The sequence below is a fragment of the Coenobita brevimanus genome, chromosome 82 (genome assembly GCF_032717465.1).
Source record: "Coenobita brevimanus isolate Jiangsu-jjx chromosome 82, ASM3271746v2, whole genome shotgun sequence".
NCBI classification, from domain to species: domain Eukaryota; kingdom Metazoa; phylum Arthropoda; class Malacostraca; order Decapoda; family Coenobitidae; genus Coenobita; species Coenobita brevimanus.
Window position 1 is genome coordinate 8,194,211 of NC_137035.1, and position 23,454 is coordinate 8,217,664.

The window sequence follows — 23,454 nt, forward strand, 5'->3', positions numbered from 1 at the left end:
TCCCTGTTGGACTCCTGATGAAGGTGAGACCGCAGGTACCAGACGCAGAGGGACGCCCCCAGAACTCCCGGCCGAAACCTCCTTAGACAAGCTGGCGAACCGTCCCCCCTCAAGGGCAGGCACAAGGAAGCACGCCTACCTGACTTGTTCGGTCCCAGCCCCGAAGGCTGACACACCAACAGAGGCCCCTCCAGTGAAAGGCCTTTCTCTACACCACCCTGCAATGATCAGGAGTGAAGTAATGATCCCGCGCCCTTTCAGAGAGCGCACACCTGATGAGACACCTCCTACACCTGGGCACCACCTGCAGTTATCTTACCAGCCCACTAGTCCCAGATTCAGACCCTTATACATCATATAGAGTGTACAGTATAATCTATCATATTGTATTGTGTCAAGGCACTGTATTCTTTGTGAGTAATACATATGTAACACTGGTTAGCCTGTGTTTTAAGCCCTGTTCCCTGGTTGCATACTCTGTACCCAGTCTTAGAAAGAACCCAATACCAGACCCGCATACTCCGAAAGCAAGAAATTGATCTCTGAGAACGTGGCATAATGCTGGTGGCAGCAGTGGTTCTAGATCCGGTCAGGAGAAAGACAACTAGGAACGAAAAGGGAAAATCTGACAAAAAGGCAGCCAAACCACATGTACAATTACCAAAATTTGACCCTGAACAGTGCAGTATAGACACATACATGTGCATGATTAAACCACTATTGGATATTGGATTTGAGCATGACAAGGAAAAGAGAGCTGTAACACTACCCCACCTGGGAAAAGCAGTCTCGCTTATCGTCACGAAGATTGTCCTTGAGCTGACATGGACACAGTTTACATGAATTGTGACACAAGCAGTCACATCATCACTGGGAAAAGTTGTGGCTTTGTCCCAGCACGACACCCTCACCTGTGATGATGGACAACACTCTCAACCAGGCTGGTCACCGCCGCTTACCTGGAGGATGACACAGCCATCTGGGAACAACTTATTTTCAGCACTGTGAGAGAACATTTCACAATCTATGACCCAACAGGAGACCTTGACAGATATTCAACTAGTCAGGCATCTTCTCGCCGTCCACACCACCCCACAACACATCGGCGCAGTGAGCAGAGTCCCGATGCATAAAGTACAACAACCAAAACGACGGACGCCCCCCACCCACACAGTTTCACCAACACCACCCAGTATGCCCTGGGCACTCCCCACCAAAAGGCCCCCCCTCCTAAGGAAAATACCAACCTAATCTCCATAAATCCTTGGGAGTTTTCAGCATGTAATCACCCGTGCCCCATTCATGACATACGGGAACAACTTAAAGCTGCTTGACGAAAAACAGCTACCCAAGGGCGTCTCAAGGTCTCCTCTATAGATGATACTTGCGACGTAGCCAACGCACCCTCTGCCGAGTACTCCGACCCTGGAGAAGTAGAGCCGGATGAAGAAGACGTCCCACAACAATTGGATTTTTAGGACTGCCCCCGCACCTCCCCACAGTGGCGGGAGCCACGTCACAAAAATATCACCCCCCAGTCTACAATATGATGAAACTGAATGGGGTGAAAGCGAGGCTGCTGGTTGACACGGGAGTGGCCAGATCCTGCCTCTACCACCATTTTTACTCCCGCCACGCCTCGGCTTTTGGCCCGCTTCTCCCCACTTTAACTCATCTGGTAGATACGGGAGATGGCCCCCTGCCTATCCGTGGGGAAACTCGGGCATTGCGAGCCGACATTTACCAGAAAGTATTAGTCAAACATCAGTTCATCATTTTTGACTCAGTCTGCTGTGCTTATGATGGCTACCTAGGCCTGGACCTCCTGCAGAAACTACGCACCACCATCGACTGTCACAAGCATTGTCTTCACATACAGAAGTCTCCAGATCCCCCCCAGCCACACTGCACGTGCACTCCCACACCCTCTCCCTCGTCCCACTCTCCTCCCACTATGTCTTCTACCTTACCCTCCCGTGTTCCTACCCTTCCTGCCCCTCTGCATACCATTTTCCCTGCTACCATCACCTCCTCCCTTACTATCCCTCCCCAGCACGAGGCCTGGCTCCACCTTAACAGGCCCACCAGGACCTCTATCTTATTCTCCCCTAACCTGCCTTCAGGAGCCATCTCCTTCTGTCTACTGTCTCCCACCTTCCTCCCTCCCCACCTTGGGGCGGTATGCATCGCCAACATTTCCACCACACCTCTCACCCTCCCTAAAGGATTAGTGGTCTGAGAGATGGAAGAAGCCGAACCACGCTCACTTCCCCCCCACCTCCCCTGCCACCCTTTCTCCTCTACCTGAACACCTGACACCACACTAAGCCGACAGCCTCTGATGCCTCCTCCTGGACTTTCAAGACCTGTTCTCGTCAGGATCTGCAGATATCGGCCACACCACGTACCTGACACACAAAATCCACACTACAGGACCACCGATTCACCAGCCATCTCAGAGAAAAAACCCTAATCAGCGGGCCGAGGAAGATCGGCAGGTCCAGGAAATGCTCATTGCTGGTGATGTATCCCCATCCACCAGCCTCTGATCCTCTCCAGTTGTGTTAGTTAGGAAGAAAGACAGCACCATGCCATTCTGTGTGGATTACTGATGCCTTAACGACTTGACCGCAAAGGATGTCTCCTCCCTACCCAGGACAGATGACTCCCTCGACTCCTTGCACGGAGCATCGTGGTTCTCCACCTTGGATCTCCAATCAGGTTACTGGCAGGTCCCTGCACACCCGGAGGATAGAGAGAAGACAGCTTTCTCGACCAGCAACGGAAAGCATTATGAATTCAATGTCCTTCCGTTTGGACTCTGCCATGCCACTGCAACATTCTCCCGATTCATGGAGTCAGTTCTCAGTGGCCTCACCCAGGAGATTTGCCTGGCATACCCAGATGACGTTATCATCTTCACCCGAACCTGGGCCGACCACCTCCAGTGCCTTAAACAAGTCCTCATCTTCATCTGACAGACAGGGCTTAAGCTCAGGCCGTCAAAGTGCATCCTGGCTGAACGGTCCATCTCCTTCCTAGGACACGTCATCTCCAAGGAAGGCATAGCACCAGATCCTAACAAACTGCATGCTATCACAGACCTCCCCCTACCACGAGATGTCAACGAAGTCCGTGCCTTTATCGGGCTCGCAGCCTACTACTGACGCTTCGTAAAGGGGTTCGCTAACATTACAAAACCCCTTCATGACATGACTAAAAAGGTGAACCTTTCACCTGGACAGACGATCGCATCAACGCTTTTCACACCCTCAACCCCAAGCTCATTAGCGCCCCGATCGTCGCTTTCCCTGACTACACCCTGCCATTTCACCTGTATATTGACGTATCCCTATTAGTAATCGGTGCTGTCCTTGCCCAAGTCCAGGAAGGACAAGAACACATAATTGCCTGTGCCAGTCATACTCTCAGTCAGGCAGAAAAGAACTATGCTGCTATCAAATGAGAATGCCTAGGCATCGTGTGGGCCTTGGACCACTTTCAAGCCTATTTGGCGGGCACTCACGTCTCCATAATAACAGGTCACCAATCCTTGCAATGGCTATGCCAGTTTCAGACCCACAACACCCAGTTAGTCAGGTGGTGAGAAATCCTTGAAGAATTTGATTTCGATATAGCGTATCGACCAGGCAAATTACATACAAACGCTGACGCCATGTCCCGGCTGCCCATCAATGCCATCAGTACCGCCACCAGCCTCCTACAAAAATGGCAAAGCAAAGATCACCCCGACTGGATACCACCACAAATGAGGCGTTGAGAATGGTAGTGACGTAAGCGCCACCTCGGACGATTTTCAGTTATGTACACCATTGTCTTCCCCCGGCCTTCCTCTGTCTGCGGCAACAACTAAACAGTCAGAATTCAACCCGGAAAATGGTCAAAAACCCTTTACCTTAGAGTGGTACCTGCGGCTCTACGCGCGTCACCCAAAAAAATGTTCTCAAGTTGACTCTGCCTAGCGTAAGTGCCACGGGCAGCCAATGGCATGAGGGAACTTGCTCCTGCCGTTGAGTTATTATAGCACTTTCTTCCTCCTGTGCCTAGACACACAACCGAGTAGTCAGAAGACAACTCGCAACACGGTGGAAATCCCTATAGTATTGAAGGTATTACCGACCCTATGGGCTCACCCAGAAAAATTGCACTCAGAGTTTACCTGCGTGAGCGTATCCGCCAGTGCCAGAAGACGCGGGGCTGAGCAGCCAATGGGAGGCGGGAACGAGCTCCCGTGACTGATGACGCCCCGTTCTCGCCTCTTCCCTTCTCCCCGACCACCACAGTCGTCTTACCTCCTCCCTCCCCACCACACTGAAATTTATTGATTTTCCTTTTTTTCTGTGTGCGTTCGTAAGAACGTTTGTGCCGGCGGTATGAGTGATTCAACGGAGAGTGAGGATGACCCTGGAGTGCCTCTAAGTAGAAAAAGAGGGCCCCAGTGCAGTGAGTGGCGGTCAAACGTGGTGAAAAAGAGACGCAATCTAGGTGAAGTGTATGTGAGTAGGGTCAGTGGCCGCCATGTTCCAGCTCGTAGTGTTGGGGAACCATGTCGAGACGGATGTTTTGACACAATTACCATGCCAATCATTCGGGAGGTATGCGCTCTCGGAGTGCAAACAATCAACACCAAAATTATACATTTTCTTTGTTTTCCTATTATCAACATAATGTATGTGCAAAATCCGGTGATTTTACGTAAAATTTTTTTTTTTTTAAGATCTACCTATGGAGAAAAATGCAGTTAATGTGGCAATGTTCAGATTGTGGTACAGTAATCACTCTAATATCCGGACGCCCAATAACCGAACATCCCCACTAACCGAACCTTATCGTCCTGGGATCAAACATTCCCAAAATGGTCCGAAAATCCAAAAAAATTGGAAAAAAAAACGATTTTTTGCCGTCCGTAATTTGAACTTGCCGCGCGCGCCGCGTGAGAGCATTGTTTTGGTTCGTCATTCCTCCGACGTCCGATAGAGCGCCGCTGCATCCTCCCCACTTCCCGCCTGTCTCTCACCGCGACTGGACCTGCGCTCTTCGTAATGGCTGCCCACGTGCTCGCTTTTGTGGTGGTGCCGTACTTGCTGCAAGGCCTCCTGCTGCTCTCTGCCCTACTCTTAGTGTGTGTGATGATGGCCCCGCCTCCTGAGAAAAGGAAGAGAGTGGTGTTGACTCTGGAGAAGAAACGGGAGATATTGGGGGGGGGTGATGCGGGTTGGTCTTCCTCTCGCATTCTACCGCGAGTTCAACCTGGCCCGGTCGACTTTGTTTGATATCAAGCGTTCCCGAGACAAGCTCATGCAGTACACGGCTGACTTCTCGTCGAGAAGCAAACGCAACGTGGAGAGGAAGGTTATGTTTACTCCCAAGTATGCAGAGATCGACCGCTCCACGTTGATTTGGTATCGACAGCAACGTGCAGCTGGTGTGATGGTACGTGGAACGGAGCTGAAGGCTGCTGCTGAGAAGTTTGCAAGGCTTCACGACTCCCTAGACTTCAAGGCATCCGAGGGTTGGCTCTTCGCGTTCAAGTTGCGACATGGCCTTACTAACCGTAGCACATGGCGAAGCATTGGACGCTACGGGATGGAGTGGACGAGTTTCGGCACAAGGTGAAAGGCTTGATCGACAGGGAGGGCCTCACTCTCGGTCAAGTCTATAACGCTGACGAAACTGGCCTATTCTATCGCTCGGTGCCAACGAACACTCTCGCCGATGAGACGGAGAAGCGTGTACCTGGCCGCAAGCTTTCTAAGGAACGGATATCTGCTTTGTGTTGTGCCAATGCTAACGGCATGCACCGGCTTAAGCCCGTTATTGTTGGCCGTGCAAAGCAGCCTCGGTGCCTTTGTGGGGTGATGGATGTCCTTCCTGTCGTATGGTACCATTCTTTGAAAGCATGGTTCACAGCTGTGATTTTCAAAGACTGGTTCCACCATCACTTCGTCAAGGAGGCCATACATTACCAGACGAAGACACTGGGAATTCCTCGCGACCAGGTAAAGGCTCTCCTTCTCCTCGACAATGCACCTGCCCACCCGTGCGACAAGGACTTGGTTGCTGAGAATGGCCGTATTAGGTGCATGTTTCTGCCACCTAATACGACTGCTCTCATTCAACCAATGGACCAAGGAGTGATCGTGGCAACAAAGCGCCTGTACCGTCGGAAGTTCCTGGACGAGGTGATGGTGGTTCTCGAGGACGAGGACGAGCGCAGGGAAGGACGTGACACTCGAGGCAAGCGGACTTTGGAAAACCTTCGCCGCTACAACATCAAGTCTGCGCTGTACAACTGGGCTAGTGCATGGAAGGAAGTCCCTGTGAAAACTCTTGAAAATGGTTGGTCTCGTCTGCTTCTCGGAACAGATGTGGAGAACGATTTCCCTAGGGTTTGGCGTGGATGACTTCCATGCACGGCTCGTACGCACGGCGACGATGTTGATGTGGACGATGTTCGTGAGTGGTTGGACGACGACGAGGGCGATCCTGGGTATCAGACGTTGTCTGATATCGAGATCGCGTCTTCGGTTGCTGGTGTCAGTCCCGAACTTGAAGATTCCGACGACGAAGGCGATGATGATGCAGACTCCGCCCAGCAGGACACTACTCCAGCCATCCCCAAGCTGAGCGCACTCCGGGAACATCTAGAGTTTGTCCTAGACTACCTGGAACACCCGGACTGCGACAGGGAGATGGGGCCCTTGGGACTCGTGGAGGAAGTGCGTGCTTTCCGGCAGCGCATCATCAATCGCCAGAATCGTCGGTCCTTGCGTCAGTCAACGATTGACAGTTTTTCAGGCCCGTGACCCCCGCTGTGCCAAGCCCTGGTTCCACTCCGTTGCCTCCCCAAGACAGGCCCTCATGCTCCGAGCCACAGCCCAGCACATCAGCTACAGTGGAGTCACCGCTCGACGTGAGTTTGCGGCTGTCTTCAGAGTCTTCTGTAGTCGGTACGCCATCACCACTACCCACCGATGCACCCCTTGGACGCCTGCCAGTGATACTCTCGGGCTCTGACAGTGAATAAACAGCAAGAACTTCTCCACTAGACCACACGGGAATTTTGAGTGTTGTGCAGTGAAAAAAACGGTGTGTTGTGTTAAGGTTTTCAAGTTGGGAGAAAAGACTAAGTAGAAAAGAAATTTAACGTAACTAACCTTCTTTGTTTTGGCTTTGGAAACTTAAAAAACTTGGGAAAAGTTAATGTGCAACACTTAGAATTTAATGGAACATTATTTGGACTAAAGTGAACACTGTGAAAAGAACGGACTTCTGTGTGTTAGTGACTAAGTTCAGTGCAAGACTTCAGGAAGAGTGTAGTGCAAGTGCTTCAGGAAATCGTTCTTACTGTCAGAGTCCGAGAGGAGGCGGTTATTCATCGAGGTGGCCAGGGACTTGCTGTAAGTAGCCAAAATGTTTCATGTTGTACTATTTTCCATACTATATTTACCAGAATGTTTCATATTGTATTTTTTCCCATACTATACTTACCAGAAAGTGTCATACTGTACTTCTTTCCATACTAAACTTACCTCATGCATGTGCAGTAGGAATGTGTTTTTCAGAGTTCGGTTAGGTTCGGTTAGGTTAGGTTCGGTTAGAGTCCATAAGTACCAGAATGTTTATTAATGTATGAACATACTTCTAAACCCACATTTTATGTGTCTATTGCATTTATTTCAGTCATTTATGTGCCTTATTGGTGTGATTTGGGTGTTAAATAGGTGCTATGCATGTCCGGAGGGAGTTGTATAGGTGTTTCTCTGTGTTAGGGTCCGTAAGTACAAGTCCATAAGCTGGGGCCCAATATCCGGACAAAACCAATATCCGAACCTACCGATGGCTCTATTGATCCGGATATTGGAGTGATTACTGTATATGAATGTATTACTGTATGGAAAGCCCTGTAATAGAGCTTCAATTTAAAAGAAACACGAGCTTCCTATCATATCCCACTATAAAGTTATCACAGTCTGAAGATTGCAAAACTTTAACTGTGTTTTTCTCCATTGTTTATATATGGCGTTTACGTCAGTACTATTCTCAACGCCTCAAATATTCTGTAAGCTACACTGACTGGGCAACCACCTATTCACCCATACTGGACATATAGTGCTCGATCTTGTCAACGTCCTTGAAATGATGACTCACACTCAGACAACAGCATACATCTAGGGACCAAGAAACTCCTGTAAATATTTAACGATATGTACTGGACTCCTGGCCCCTCCAACTTCGCCAAACAAGTCATACAGGCCTGCCATGCTTGTGCACTAGGAAAGGACGTGACACAGACGCCAGGCCCTTCAGGAAACATCACTGCTCACAAGCCATGGCAACTTTTGTCCGTAGATGTAGTCGGGCCCCTCCTTCCTAAAGCAGGCTGCAAGTACATCATAACTTTCGTGGACACCTATTCTAAATTACTGATTGCTTGCCCAACCAAGGAGCACCACGCTGTTGCCGTGGCCAATGCCCTCGTCCACCACGTTTTTCCCTACCTCAGCATTCCCCAGGCCCTTCACTCTGACAACGCCCCGGAGTTTGCCAGCAAAATATGGAAAGAACTCGCCATCATCTTCGGGTACAAGCTGTCTCACTCTTCTCCATGCTGGCCACAGGGAAACGGGATATGCGAAAGAAGTCACCATACCCTCCTCAACCAAGTATGAGCCAGAGTAGAAGAAACACAAAACGAAGACTGGTCAGCCCATGTAAAAATTGTGCAGTGGGGAATGAACACCTGTCCCAGAGAAGACGGCATTACCTTTCATGAATGAGTGTTCAGAGAAACTCTCCATCTCTTACCACTCTGACAGCACCTACAGTCCCCCTCCACGTCCCCCACGTCCGACCCCCTTCACCACCTCGAGTGCCAACTGCATCACCTACAAAACCAACAAGAACTTCAACCTGACATCACCCCCATCAATCCTTACAAGCCTGGTGACTCAGTTATGGTGGCCCAACTACCCATCCCTAACAAACTAACACCCCGATTCTCAGGACCCTACACAATCATCAACGTTCCCAACCCCTACCAGGTAACCATCCAATATCACAACACTCCACGTACATACCAAAATCGCCACGTGTGTCTCTTCCACCCCTCACCACCAACCTCATCCGCCGCCTCTTGACCACGCCGCACCCACTCTCCCACCGAGCAAGCTGCACCACCACTCACCTCCCCTGGCAACATGACTAATTCATACACATGCTACCTCAGACCTACACACTCCTTACCCTCACTCACTCCACATTCCACACGTCCCCCACCATATCTCCCACCAACTCCACATCCTCCCCGCAGACCTCCCTCACACCCCTGACGACCTCACCTCCAAGATCAACAACCACCGCTGCACCACCACCACCAAACACAAAGACGCCGCCATCTAGCCCAGGAACCCCACACCCACCCCCGACCACCACACCTCGCGACCCGAGCTCCTCACCGCCTACGTCTGTCCTTACCACCACCACTCCAAGATCCGTCCATCTGACACCTACACACCCCTCACCCTCACTCACTCCTCATTCCACACTCACGTCCTTCACCATACCCCACACCAGCTCCACGTCCTCCCCACAGACCCCCCCATATACCCCTGGCGACCTCACCTCCTGGATCACAACCACCAATCACCACCAAACACAAAGACACCGCCACCCAGCCCATGAACCCCCCACCCACACCCAGCCACTTCACCTAGTGACTTGAGCTCCTCGCCGCCTACACCTGTCCTTACCACCACCACTACCAGATCCAGCTGTCTCTCTCGCCCACCAGCAAGATATGCACCAACATCCTTACCCCGACCCCCACCAGTTCCAACATCACCCAAAGAAGCCACCTCTGGCTCCCCCACACCAAAAACCTCCTCCGTAAACCTCAAAATGCATCAGGTGGGAAGTAAAATTCCAGTGCCCAGACCAACCAGGACAATTGAGGCCCCTGATAACATAGTGTACCGAATGTCACATGTTGAAAATGGAGAAAAACACAGTTAAAGTTGTGTAACTTTCAATATGCCATAACTTTGGAACTAAAGTCGTTCTATTTTATGAAGGCAGTTTGGGTGGGGCGCTCTGGGACCTCACTCTGTTAGCTCTGTTGCCACATCATCGCCACACATGTGGTCTCTCTCTCTCTCTCTCTCTCTCTCTCTCTCTCTCTCTCTCATATTTATATTAACTACTACTAATTGTATTTTCTTTATTTTTTCTCTTGTTCTCGACTTTTTTCCACACCACCCCTGAGGTAAATATCTATAGGTGCGTTTTTTTTTTTTTTTTTTTTTTTTTTTATAGCTTCCATGGCAGGAGACTGACCGAGTATGACCCGCTCACGCAGGGCTGTCCCTCGTGTCACCACCTGACAACGTTGCAAAAGCAACGCTGACAAGTCTTATGAGATTCATACCATACTATAGCTTTTTTATTGAATTACATCTATAGAGTGTTTAAAATTCATTTATAAGTAGTTACTAGCTTAAAATAGGAGAGCGAGAGGGAGAGAGAGAGAGAGAGAGGTGAGCACAAATAATTACACGTGTGTCGGCGGCGGTGACAACAGAGCTAAGAGTGTGAGGTCCCAGATCACCCCACCCAAACTGCCTTCATAAAATAGAACGACTGTAGTGAATATATATATATATTTTTTTTTTTTTTTTTTTTTAATAACTTGAAGTTCGTACTTTCATGTCATGCTAATCTTGGTAGAAGAGAAATTAGTAGCATTCTGAAAGGTAAAACAATAGCTGCGTTTTTCCACAGTGTGGTTATTGAGAGAGAAAACGTAGTCTCAGTAAGCATATTTAACAATCAAACCAACCAAAGATATCAATGGGAAATGTTTACAAAAGCAAAATAGATGTATGTAATACTATTTTCAGAAATTAAAAACCATTATAAAAAAAAGAAATCTTTCATTTTAGCCATTTGGGAATAATGATAAGCTCATTTTCTGTTATGAGAAGGACCAGCAGCTTTTTGTTCACTACTAGAGTCACTCATGTTCTCGAGACAATGAGAAAAAACACTAAAACAGCTCTGAAAATAGCCAGTTAATCCTGGTAGTGTTCTTGGCCGTCTGGTAAACAAAAAACTGCGTCACGTCATGACATTCCCAGATCACAGTTGCCAGTGACTTGCTGAGCTCTCTGCCTTTCACATTTTCTGTACATTATGGCTAACTTACCCTTAAAATCATGCACTTTATGCTAAAATATTCCACTGTGTTAGAATAATGGTACAATAATTAATAATGCTAAAAAAAAAATGCATGACAGTGAGCATAAAGAAATGCTAGTATCTGGTAACACCAGACAACACGTTGCTGGGAGGCATTTGGTACATCCTGTGACCAACATGAAGGCTTGTTGACTCAGAGAGGTGAAGCAGGCAGTGAGACCATGTTACAGAAGGGGAATATTACCCTAATGCCAGTTGCTTTCTGTACCTTATGGTTGCTTTCCAGATCAAAGAGGGTTTGGGCTACATAGCTGTATACAGTAAACTTGCCCCGAACACGTTCTCGCCGAACGCACTTGCAATTATACACGGTTAGTGCTGGGATACGTATAAGACAACGTAAGATTACAGAACCATTACGAAAACTATAAATTTACGCAAGAGAGGTCTTTGAAAGGCCAAATCCTCGAACATCAGCTCAGCACGCATGGTTTGTTTTGGTCACGTGATGTGATTCGCTATACTGCTTTTCCTCAGTGCTGTATTTGTAAGTTAAATATTTACAGTACTGTTCTGGTAAGTTTATGTGCAAGTTAAATAACATTCAAGCAAGAAATAAAGTCTTATAACCAGTTTTCTGATAGGCGTCAGAATATTACCTTTTCTATTTGTTTGTTAAATATTTCCTGTACTGCTTTTCCACAGTACAGTACTGTATTTGTAAGTTAAATATTTACTATTCTGGTATGCACATGTAAGTTAAAGCACTTAAAGAAAGTTAAAGCATTAAATAAAGCCTTGTAACCAGTTAACCTGAATTATAGATTACACACGATCGGTGGGTTCCAAGACAATTCGCCATCATGTCAATTCCCCGTCAAAACATGGACGATTCCCCGTCAGGACAATTCGCACCCTGGATGATTCCCCATCATTCTATAAATATACTTATATTAATTAATCAATACTTTTATAAATATACTTATTATTAATTAATCATTACTTTAATAACTATATTTCAGGGGGATCCATCAAAGTCTACGTTGTCTTGTTATTGTTGTGATGGCGAACTGGCTTGACAGCGAATAGTCCCGAAACCATTTTGCTTCTTAGACTCCCTACACATGGTCTTTTGCTGTTATCTGCCATTGGTAATTAATATGAAGCACTGTAAGTGGTTAGAAGGTTTATTTAATGTTATAACTTACATACAGTACTGCACAGCAAAACTTCAACAAACAAATACATAAACACAAGGCAACATTCCAACGCCGATTGGTTTCGGCATCGGATTGTTGCCTTGTGTTTACGTATTTGTATGTTGAAGTTTTGCTGTGCAGTACTGTATGTAAGTTATAACATTAAATAAACCTTGTAACCACTTACAGTTCTTCATATTTATTACCAATGGCAGATAACAGCAAAAGACCATGTTTAGGAGATCTAGGGAGAAAAATAAGGGGTATTTAAAACTTACGCGTTTTTGCGCCGAACGCGCCACGTTAGGAACGAAACCCACGCGTTGGGGGCGAGCTTGCTGTACTTAACTCAGTTTCACTTGCAGTGGCGCTCGGTACGCTATGTTATTAGGGGCCTCAATTAAGGTGTGTCAGTTCCGTACTTTTCCATCCGCGTGACCTCATAAAATTCAGATCGCCTCACCAATTTCCAGCATTCAGCGCGGAGTCACCAGCCAGTCACTACACACTGAACCTTCAGAAATGAAAACCAAGCACATGCCCTGGACCCCTACCCAGGGAAACAAACAACGCCTCCGAGGGACACCACAACTTCTGTGTCTCCTGTGGAAGACCACACACACCTCCATCCTCGAGATAGCGTACCAACCCCACCAGGAGCCAAATATACCTACTCAACACTGGATCTCCCTCCTCCAACACCTCACGCCAGCCTACCAGACTGCTACCTCTAACGTGTACCATCTCCAGTCATGGGGACGTGACTTCAGCTGTGACCGCGGTGAAATATGAGATGTACCAAGGGGAGACCAAATAGAGGCGCAAGAAGAGAACGAGCAAGACAGACATACGTCCCCAACAACCACGTGCCCCTCTTCCCCTCAACGGATTCCACGAGAGGTACGGCGCCCTGCCGCATTACTCTCTACCTGGACCAGCACTCACCAGAATTGGGGCAGGATCTGTGTGCCGGCAGACTCCCTGAGTAGGACCGCAACGACACCCACCGTGCTTATCAGGGAAAGGACACCCACCGTGCTCCTTTCACCTACAGCCCCCAGCAGGACCGCGACGATGTCCACCATGCTTGTCAGGGAGGGAATGCCCACCGTCCTTCCCTCACCTGCAGCCCCTGCCCGGAGCAGTACCACGGCAACGTCCACCATGCTTTCCTGGGAGAGGACACCCACCATGCTCCTCTCGCCTGCAGTCCCAGTGCTTAGCAGGACCGCGACAACACCCACCATAGGGAACACCCACCATGCTTCCTTCACCTTTAGCCCCTGCCCAGAGCAGGACTGCAGCGATGCCCACTGTGCTCCTCTTGCCTACAGTCCCAGGGCTTAGCAGAACTGCGGCAGTGCCCACTGTGCCCGCCGGGGAGGCCCCGCCCACCGTGCGTACCTCATCTGCTGAACCCTTGGCACCTGCAGAGGGTCATGACCCTTGCTCACCTCACTCCTCCAGAGGACAAGTGGGTCACGCCCCTTGCTCACCTCACTCCTCTAGAGGACGAGTGGGACGCCCTTCTTACTCTCCCCGCACCACAAGGGGCAGAGCAGGCTCCCCAGCTGAGTCACTGTTGGAAGAGGTCTGGAGTGACCCTATAGTGAGTCCGGGGGTACACTCACTACAACCATCGCCCCTAAGTCACCAGTCACTGTCGAACTCCTGAAGGAGGAAAAACCGCAGGCAGCCCCTGTCGGACTCATGAAGGCGAGACCTCAGACACCAGTCACAGAGGGATACCCCCAGAACTCCCGACCGAGACCTCCCTAGACAAGCTGGCGAATTGTCCTCCACCAAGGGCAGGGGCAAGGCAGCACGCTTACTCGACCTCTTCGGCTCCAGCCCCTAGTGGAGGCCCCTCCAGTGATAAACCTCCCTCTACACCACCCAGCAGCCCTCACTGACGATCCAGAGTACAATAGTGGTCCAGCGCCCCTTCAGAGAGCGCACACCTGACGAGACACCTCCCACACCTGGGCACCATTTTTCAGTTATCTTATTAGCCCACTAGTCTCAGACTCAGAGCCTTGTACTTCCTATAATGTGTATGATCAATCACATTGTATTGTGTAAAGTCACTGTATTCTTTGTGAGTAATATACATGTAAGACTGGTTAGCCTGTGTTTTTAAGCCCTGTTCCTTTGGTTGCATGCTCGGGACCCGGTCTTAGAAAGAACCCAATATCAGACCCACATACTCAGAGAGCAAGAAGATAATCTCTGAGAACGTGGCATAACAATAAAACAAAATGATAAGAAACCCTTGATGTACTTCCACAGCCCACCACCTCTCATAGTCACCACTGTCAATTGTCTACCACTGAGCTGTCACGGCCCTTGGAAATGAAAGTCAGACATTCAAACCAATGTTTCCTATATGCCTTTGAGTGAAAAAAAAAAAAAGTATAATGAGACTATAATACAGTACCTACTGTGTTGAACCATACAGCTATTTACAGCTAGCTATTATCCCATGTACAGTTGTGTGTGTGTCTGTATAACTTGACCATAACCCTTTAATCCATATCCATGATTATTACAATCATTCAGTACTATACAGTTTCAAACAAATGTGAGGAAGGCAGGATACTTTATCTGAACCTTGACCTTTCTTTAGTGAAACCTCCCTTTTATAAGCTGCCACAATTTAATAAAGATGGTATTTTAGCTAGCTGTTATCCCATCCACAGTTATGTATGTGTGCCTATGTGACTTGAACATAACCCTTTCATCCACATCCATGTCTGTTACAATCATTCCATACTACACGATGTCAAAGGAATGCGAGGAATGCAGGAAATCTGAAACTTTACCCCGCTGAAGTGACAGCCAATATCACCCACAATATTTGAACATTAGGCTTCCTCGACCTCATCCGACAACAGATTGTCAGTATTCTTCTATAATAACATCTCATGAGTATGGAAATAGATTTATTAGAATCAGGAAGTGGGTGCAGTTCACTCTGCACACTTGATTTATGGCAGCCCCGCCTTTGTCCGTGTATCCCATACCTTCACCTGTCCTGTGGAAATGGCCTTGACCTTATCCCCGTCTTTGTCTCTCCCATCTCCCACCGATGTTCTCTCTCTCTCTCTCTCTCTCTCTCTCTCTCATTTTTATTACTACCTGTGGTGTTAACATACTTTATTTCCTTATTTTCCACAGTACACATCAGCCCCTTCAACAGTACACCCTTTTTCCCCTATGGTTTGTTTACATATCAATATCCACATATTTTTCTTATATATATTGTGTGTGTGTGTGTGTGTGTGTGTGTGTGTGTGTGTGTGTGTGTGTGCACGCGCGCGCGCACACACACACCAAAGCACAGACGTCTTGTGTAAGGAGTGTGGTGTAGCCAGTGGGCTTTTTCCTTGTTTTCACAGTGCACATGAGCTTCTTCATTAGTACTACCCCTTTTTCAAACCCCATGGTTTGTGTTTGCACTGAATTACATTGTTTAGTGGCTGTTCAGGACACACACACACACTCACAGGTATAAACCTAGATATACCATCACAAGTAGAACTGATTGCAGTAGAGATCGACACATCTGAAGGTAAAGTAATTGTAGCCAATTTGTACATGCCACCCAGATCAAACACATGGGAAAGAGACGAATATGAGGACCTGGCAGAGAGTACAATTCAGAGTATAACATCATTGCTACATAAAATGGAAGAGAAATCAGAAAGAATTATACTAACTGGGGACTTCAATACAAAAATAAATTGGAATACTCTAGATATAAATAGCCAAGAAAGCTGTTGGGACCAAAAGCTCCTGGATCTCGTACAAGAGTTTTTCTTAACGCAACATGTGAGGGAAACCACCAGAAAAAGAGGACTTGATGTACCTTCAGTGCTAGATCTAATATTTACTAGGCAAGAAAATGACATTGACAGTTTAATATATCACCCTCCACTCGGCAAAAGCGATCATGCAGTACTAAATTATAACTTCAGGATAGCATATGACATAGTAAACAGCAATGACAGTTACAAAAAGAGCCTAAACTATAAAAAGGGAAATTATCAAGACCTAAAGAAGTATTTCTTAGAAGTTGATTGGGAAAATGAGCTTAGAGGACAAGATTTAAATGCTGTATATAAAAATTTTTGTGAATTTTATGAAATAGGAGTCCAGAAGTACATCCCACAGCACAAAGAAGCAGATAAGAAAATACAGAAATGGTTCAATACAGAATGTAAAAAATCAAAAGAAAGAAGAGATTTGTTGTGGAATAGATACAGAAGACACAATAGTGAAAGGGCGTATAATAATTACAAACAGGCAGGAAACGACTATACAAGAACAAGGAGGGAAGCCCAAAAATAGTTTGAGGAGGATATAATAAATAAAAGTAGTGATCAACCAAAGCTGTTTTACAGCTAAATCAGAAGCAAAACCAAAGTAAAAGATATAATACAATCCATTATTGACGAGGGAATCACTTATACACAAGAGAAAGATCTTTGTGAAGCACTAAATAAGAATTTCCAATTAGTTTTTACAGAAGAAAAAAATTTTGAGAGGGACTATGTGGAACACGCATGTCCACACATACTACCAGATATACAAATAACAGAAAAAGTAGTACAGGAGGAGTTAAGTAAATTAGACAGAGGAAAAGCAAGTGGTCCTGATGAAATTTCATGTTGGGTATTACGAGAATGTGCAAAGGAGTTAAGTAAACCATTATTTATAATTTTCAAGAAATCCTTGAGTCAAGGGAAACTACCTGATATTTGGAAAAAAGCAAATATAGTCCCCTTATTCAAGAAAGGAAGTAGACAAAATCCTCTCAACTACCGACCAGTATCACTGAACAGTGTTGTAAGCAAGGTATTAGAAAAACTTATAAGAAAAGCTTGGGTAAATCATCTAGAAGAACACAGTATGATAACAGAAAGACAGTTTGGTTTCAGAAAAGGAAAATCATGTATTACTAATCTGTTGAGCTACTATGACAGAGTAACAAACACAATACAGGAAAGGGAAGGATGGGTGGACAGTATCTATTTAGATTTCAAGAAAGCTTTTGACACAGTACCACACCAAAGACTTTTATGGAAACTGTACCATCAAGGAGGAATTCGAGGCAAACTGTTTTGTTGGATGCAAGACTTTCTCATAAAAAGAGAAATGAGGACAGTACTAAGAGGAAACTACTCATCATGGAAAGAAGTGACTAGTGGAATACCACAGGGTTCGGTGCTGGCACCAATCATGTTTTTAGTGTACATAAATGATATAAACAGTAAGACTGGAAATGAGAGCTATCTGAATATGTTTGCAGATGATGCAAAGATACAAAGGAGAATTACTAGCACAGACTCTTGTAGGGAGCTACAAGAAGAATTAAATAAACTTCATGAATGGAGTAGTACATGGCAAATGGAATTCAATGTGGACAAGTGTCATGTAATCAAATTTGGTAAAAGTGGAGAAAGACCTGATTGGGATTATAAGTTAGGAAATAAAACCCTATACACATCAGAAAGAGAGAAAGACCTAGATGTGATTATCAATAACAGACTATCTCCGGCTGACCACATCAGCGAGAAGGTATGGAACATGTATACACTGCTTGCAAATATGAGAATAGCATTCACATACATAAATGAAGACATGCTAAGAAGGATAATAACATCATTCATTAGACCAACCCTGGAATATGCATCAATAGTCTGGAGTCCTCATCTCAAAAAGCATATAGACAAGATTGAAAAAGTTCAAAGGGCTGCTACAAGATGGATACCAAGCTTAAGGGACCTAAGCTATGAAGAAAGACTAAATAAACTGAATCTACCAACACTACAGGAGAGAAGGAAAAGAGGTGACATGATAATGCTATATAAGTGCATATCAGGAAAGGAGAAAATAGACATAATGATTACTTAACATATGGAGAAGCATCAGCAAGAGGACACTGGAAAAAACTGCATAAGAAGAGAGGTGATAAAGACTTAAGGAAATTCAGTTTCCCAAACAGAGCAATTGATCAATGGAATGCACTACCGAATGAAATAGTGTGTGCCAAAACAATTCACAAATTTAAGGATATGTATGATAAATATGGTTTAAGACACGGGACAGTACGAGCTTGACTCATTCCTGTAAAGATACAATTAGGTAAGAACAATTAGGTAAGAATACACACACACACACACACACACACACACACACACACACACACACACACACACACACACACACACACACACACACACACACACACACACACACACACACACTGTGGAGAAGAAGCAGAAAAGAAAAAATGGGAGGAGGAGCGATGATAGCAGTGAAGAACAACATAAATGTAGATACTGTGGAAATGGGAGAGGGCAGGGCGGAAGTGATAAATATGAAATTAGGGAAACTGGAGAGAATGGCAAGAGAGATATTGTGGTAGTGTATGTTTCCCCTAATACCAGAGCATGGAATGATGATGAATACCAGATGTTGTCAGACATGGCCTGGTATCTACAGAAAATGATTAAGAAAAGCAACAATATAATTTTAATGGACAACTTTAATTGTAAAGAGGTGAACTGGGAGGTATGGGACTCAGGAGGCAGTGAAGATTTGTGGGGCACTATATTATTAACCCTCCCAGACTCACTCGATTTGCGTGACGTCGCCTTGTATTAGGTCTGGCACAGTCACTCGAATCGCGTGGTTTAGGCACAAAAATATTCGCCAGAAAAAAACTTATTGGCCAATTTGCGTGATTTTTGGGCGCGTCATAGGGTCGCCAAAGCTCTCTAGAGGTAAGTCATTGGCAACGCTGCTTTGCCTTATCTACCTCAGCCCGCTCCCTCCAACCTCAGTGTTTGTTGAGCAGTCAGGCGGTGGTGTTTGACAGCTCGTGGTTCCCTTTAAATCGTCCATAATTCTCCCCCTCTCACTCGAGGCAAAGGCCCTATTGACTCAGTGAGATAATACATTGTATGTGAACATATAGTGACGTGATATTGTCGATGGAACATACATATATGTATTGAAAAGCAAGTCTGGCCGTTAGCAATCGTTGGGCCTTGGAGCCAGATGCATGGTCAGTGTAGCGGGGTTTCGCCACTCCGCCCCCCCGTAGGCCGTATGGCGTGAGTGGAAATACGTATATAAATGAAGCCAAGGCATAAATATATATTGTGTGAAACATACTGTGGATGGCTTGGTGAAATTATGGAGCCAGCAGGCGTTATGTATGGCATGAAACAGAGTGTTGTGAAGGGGCAAACCTGAAGTCGGGAGGAGAGAATTACCGGTGTTTTAGGGGTGGAATTATTGTGATTCTGAAAGTGTAAATGCGTATGGAATTGTATGAAATATACGTCAAACAAGCTGCGAGTTTCCGTGAACAAGTGTGGTGTGTGCTAAAAATAGCGTTGCCTCATACTCTCAGGGAGAAGCTGACTCACACACACACACACTACATAACTCCTCATCTTCAAATTCCTGGTCTAACTGGATCAACACCCCTGGAGGAAGTGAGTTCTGCAAATTTTGTTGATATATGTAATAATCTATTACCATTACCTCTCACACTTTCAGACAAATAACCATTTTCTCCTACAGATTACACATATGAAAGAAAGTAAATCTCCACAGCAGTAACTATAGAAGAGTTATGTTTATGTGTAGTAGGTTATAACAGTAGAAAAACATCCATGGAAGATGTAACAGTCTGTACAGATAGGGGGAAAAAAAGTTAGTAGCATAGTCTTCAGGCAGGTGTGCAAGGAAAAAACAGTGTGTGTAAAAGTTGGTAGCGATCGGAAGAGTAACCTCACTTTGTCGGCCAATTACTTGAAAACTATTAGACTTATCGATTTCCTGTTACAACCATCATCAATACCACTAAATTCTACATAAGATCAATACCAGAATGTAAGCCTTTGGTAGCATTTTGGGGGGTAAAAGGCGAGAGAAATGTTTTTGTTCCTAGCGGTTGTTGTGTGACAAGCGCTCGGAGTAATAACATCATTTTGTCGGCCAGTTACTCGAAAACTATTAGACTTATCGATTTTCTGTTATAACCATCATCAATACCACTAAATTCTACATATGATCAATACCAAAATGTAAGCCTTTGGTAGCGTTTTGGGGGATAAAAGGCGAGGGAAATGTTTTTTTCCCTCGCGTTTGTTATCAGTGACATTCGCTCGGAGTAATAACCTCACTTTGTCGGCCAATTACTCGACAACTATTAGACTTTTCGATTTTCTGTTACAACCATCATCAATACCACTAAATTCTACGTGTAATCAATACCAGAATGTAAGCCTTTGGTAGCGTTTTGGGGGGTAAAAGGCGAGGGAAATGTTTTTCCTCGCATTCGTTATCAGTGACATTCGCTCTGAGTAATAACCTCACTTTGTCAGCCAGTTACTCGAAAACTATTAGACATCGATTTTCTGTTACAACCATCATCAATACCACTAAATTCTACGTATAATCAATACCCGAATGTAAGCCTTTGGTTGCGTTTTGGGGGGTAAAAAGCGAGGGTTTTTTTCTTTTTACTCGCGTTTGTTATCAGTGACAAGCGCTCGGAGTACTAACCTCACTTTGTCGGCCAGTTACTCGAAAACTATTAGACTTATCGATTTTCTGTAACAACCATGATCTATACCACTAAATTCTACGTATGATCAATACCAAAATGTAAGCATTATATTACGTTTTGTGCGAGAAAAGGCGGTGGAAATGAGTGTCTCTTCCCGGCTGTTACCATTGAAAAATGCTCGTAGTAATACTCTCTGTTTCTCTGCCAATTACTCGGAAACTATTGGATGTATCGATTTCACGTTTAAACCATGATGAAGAGCAGGAAATTCTACATATGTACAATACATAAATATGTAATATTTCTGATAAGAATTCGTTGTTACGTGGACGGGAACATTGCGTACGCCTTGCGCGCATCACAAAAGTCAATCACGCACGGAGTGCCTAGTACTTTTTTTCGATTTACTCGAGAACTATGAGGCGTATGGGGTTTTCCCGTCACAGTGGGAAAGCTGGATAATTGGGGCATATTACTATGTAATAAAAACATAAGGTGCCTGGGAAAACTTTGCTCTCAGAGGTCAGTGAAATTTTTCCAAAAATGACTCTCAGTTTTTGGCCATTTTCTCGAAAAGTATACATCATATCTCAACCGGATTGGTTTCGTTAGAAAGCTGATGAAATTCTCTATAAAAACTTATTAGATAATTTTCCTATATGATGGAAAACCTTCAAACGGCGATGTTGGGAAGTGAAAAAAGTTTATTCGACCATGCTTCCAGGGCTAATAACTTTTTTTGCTGGTGTTTTCCTGTGTTTTGGTCATGTTTATCAGATAGAACAAACATCGATGCATACCTGGAGATAGGTTTCATGGGAATACATGGATTTTTGGGTGGCGAAAATAAGGCAAGAATGTGTTTCATTCGCTCAAATTTGCTCAAATTTGCTGCGCGCGCGCGCGCGCTCCCCGGCCCGGCGACTTCGTAGTGAAAATTCCTGCACCAGAAAACTTACTGAAACTTACTGTGCGGGAAAGAGTTAAATAAAACAACGAATAAGGTAATGGCGCAGTGGGTCCAAGAAATGACACGATTCCGAGGTGAGGACACACCAGCAAGATTAGATTTACTGTTTACAAAAGAACCTGATGTAACAGAATCTCTGAAATATCTGTGCCCTCTAGGAAAATGTGATCACGTCGTCATTGAGTTCCAGATGATAATAGGGAATGTGGTGCCAAGAGACAAGCTTTATTGGCAGTGAAGATACAACTTTGGGAAAGCAAACTTTACAGGATTGAGAAAATTTTTCGAAAATGTGGATGGGAGAAAATTCAGAGAAACAGGAGAGATACAGAGGAAGTGGGATATTTTTCTAGACCTCTATAATTTGGGAGTGGAAAAATATGTGCCAAGATAAACCCCTAAACCGCGGGGTTGTTTTTGGTTGACTTACGTGTCTCACGGGCATATTCGCGCTCTGACAGACTCTCTAAAAATATTTTGCCAAAAATCAGTTATTAGTCCTAGAATATTAAAATTACATATGCTTATGGTACATACCTTCAGCTTTCTCCTGGGATGTTTATTGAGCCTTCGTTGAGTACCATAGGACCTGTGGAGACCTCTGAAGTTGAGTAACGAAGTCTCCACTTTACACTTCCCAACGACCCGTAATATGATTACCACGGCCTGATATTATGACTAGAAACACTATTCTATGATTCTCAAATAGTTTGGAATCCATACTCAAAAAAAACAAACACTTAAAGCAATGAAAATTACGAGCGCGTATGACCTTCCCACTTGCGATCATTCGTCGCTGGTGTTCTGCCATTTATTATTCATAAAAACACTCATACTTTATGTTTCTATTACTATATAACACTTATATATATCTACAGTCTTTATCCATGAGTTTCCATCAGTAATAGTATTTTATTGTCACTGTAGGCATTCAATTTCTCTTTCAGTAAAATACGTAGCATTCACTTTCTCGTCCATTATACTAGCGTTGAGAGTGAATCTGTCACTTTCACTTTCATAACTCTTAGTATTCATACATGCTATAGTGAAACTTTCACTTTCATTACTCCTAGTATAGATACTCATATTCTTAAATTACTACTCATTTACATTTCTATTTACATTCTCTATTTTATTTACATTATTTACATTTCTATTTAATTACACTGTGTTATGCACTGTCACTTGCAGTAACTTATAAAACTATTTCCCACTGTTCACTTATATTTACATTCATTGCTTTCACTTGCTGTTTACACATTACTGTATTTACACATTATTTACATTTCCACTTGCACTGTTTTACTCACCATAAAGATTGTAGTCACTGTCTATCATTTTCATTGACAAATTAGCCATTTCACATTCCACAGCAGTCACTTAGCCCTTTACTCCTTTCCACACGAGGTTTAGTAGGGGGCAGAGGTCACAGGGCCCTTTGCTTGGGGGGACTAAAAAGCAGCGGAATTGGATAGGCACGA

The 23,454-nt window shown here is 45.1% G+C and overlaps 1 protein-coding gene across 1 annotated transcript in view; it reads left to right on the top strand.

The window, feature by feature from the left end:
• LOC145409678 (uncharacterized) overlaps positions 1-23,454 on the top strand; it is a 631,921-nt gene that overhangs the window by 550,456 nt on the left and 58,011 nt on the right. Inside the window, exons 20-29 of the mRNA XM_080280029.1 lie at positions 49-297; positions 941-1,110; positions 2,380-2,520; positions 2,722-2,960; positions 4,377-4,616; positions 8,469-8,687; positions 8,841-9,065; positions 9,251-9,736; positions 13,436-13,631; positions 13,751-13,890. Of these exons, the coding sequence (XP_080136155.1) occupies positions 49-297; positions 941-1,110; positions 2,380-2,520; positions 2,722-2,960; positions 4,377-4,616; positions 8,469-8,687; positions 8,841-9,065; positions 9,251-9,736; positions 13,436-13,631; positions 13,751-13,890 (2,305 nt within the window). The remainder of the gene's footprint in view (positions 1-48; positions 298-940; positions 1,111-2,379; positions 2,521-2,721; positions 2,961-4,376; positions 4,617-8,468; positions 8,688-8,840; positions 9,066-9,250; positions 9,737-13,435; positions 13,632-13,750; positions 13,891-23,454) is intronic.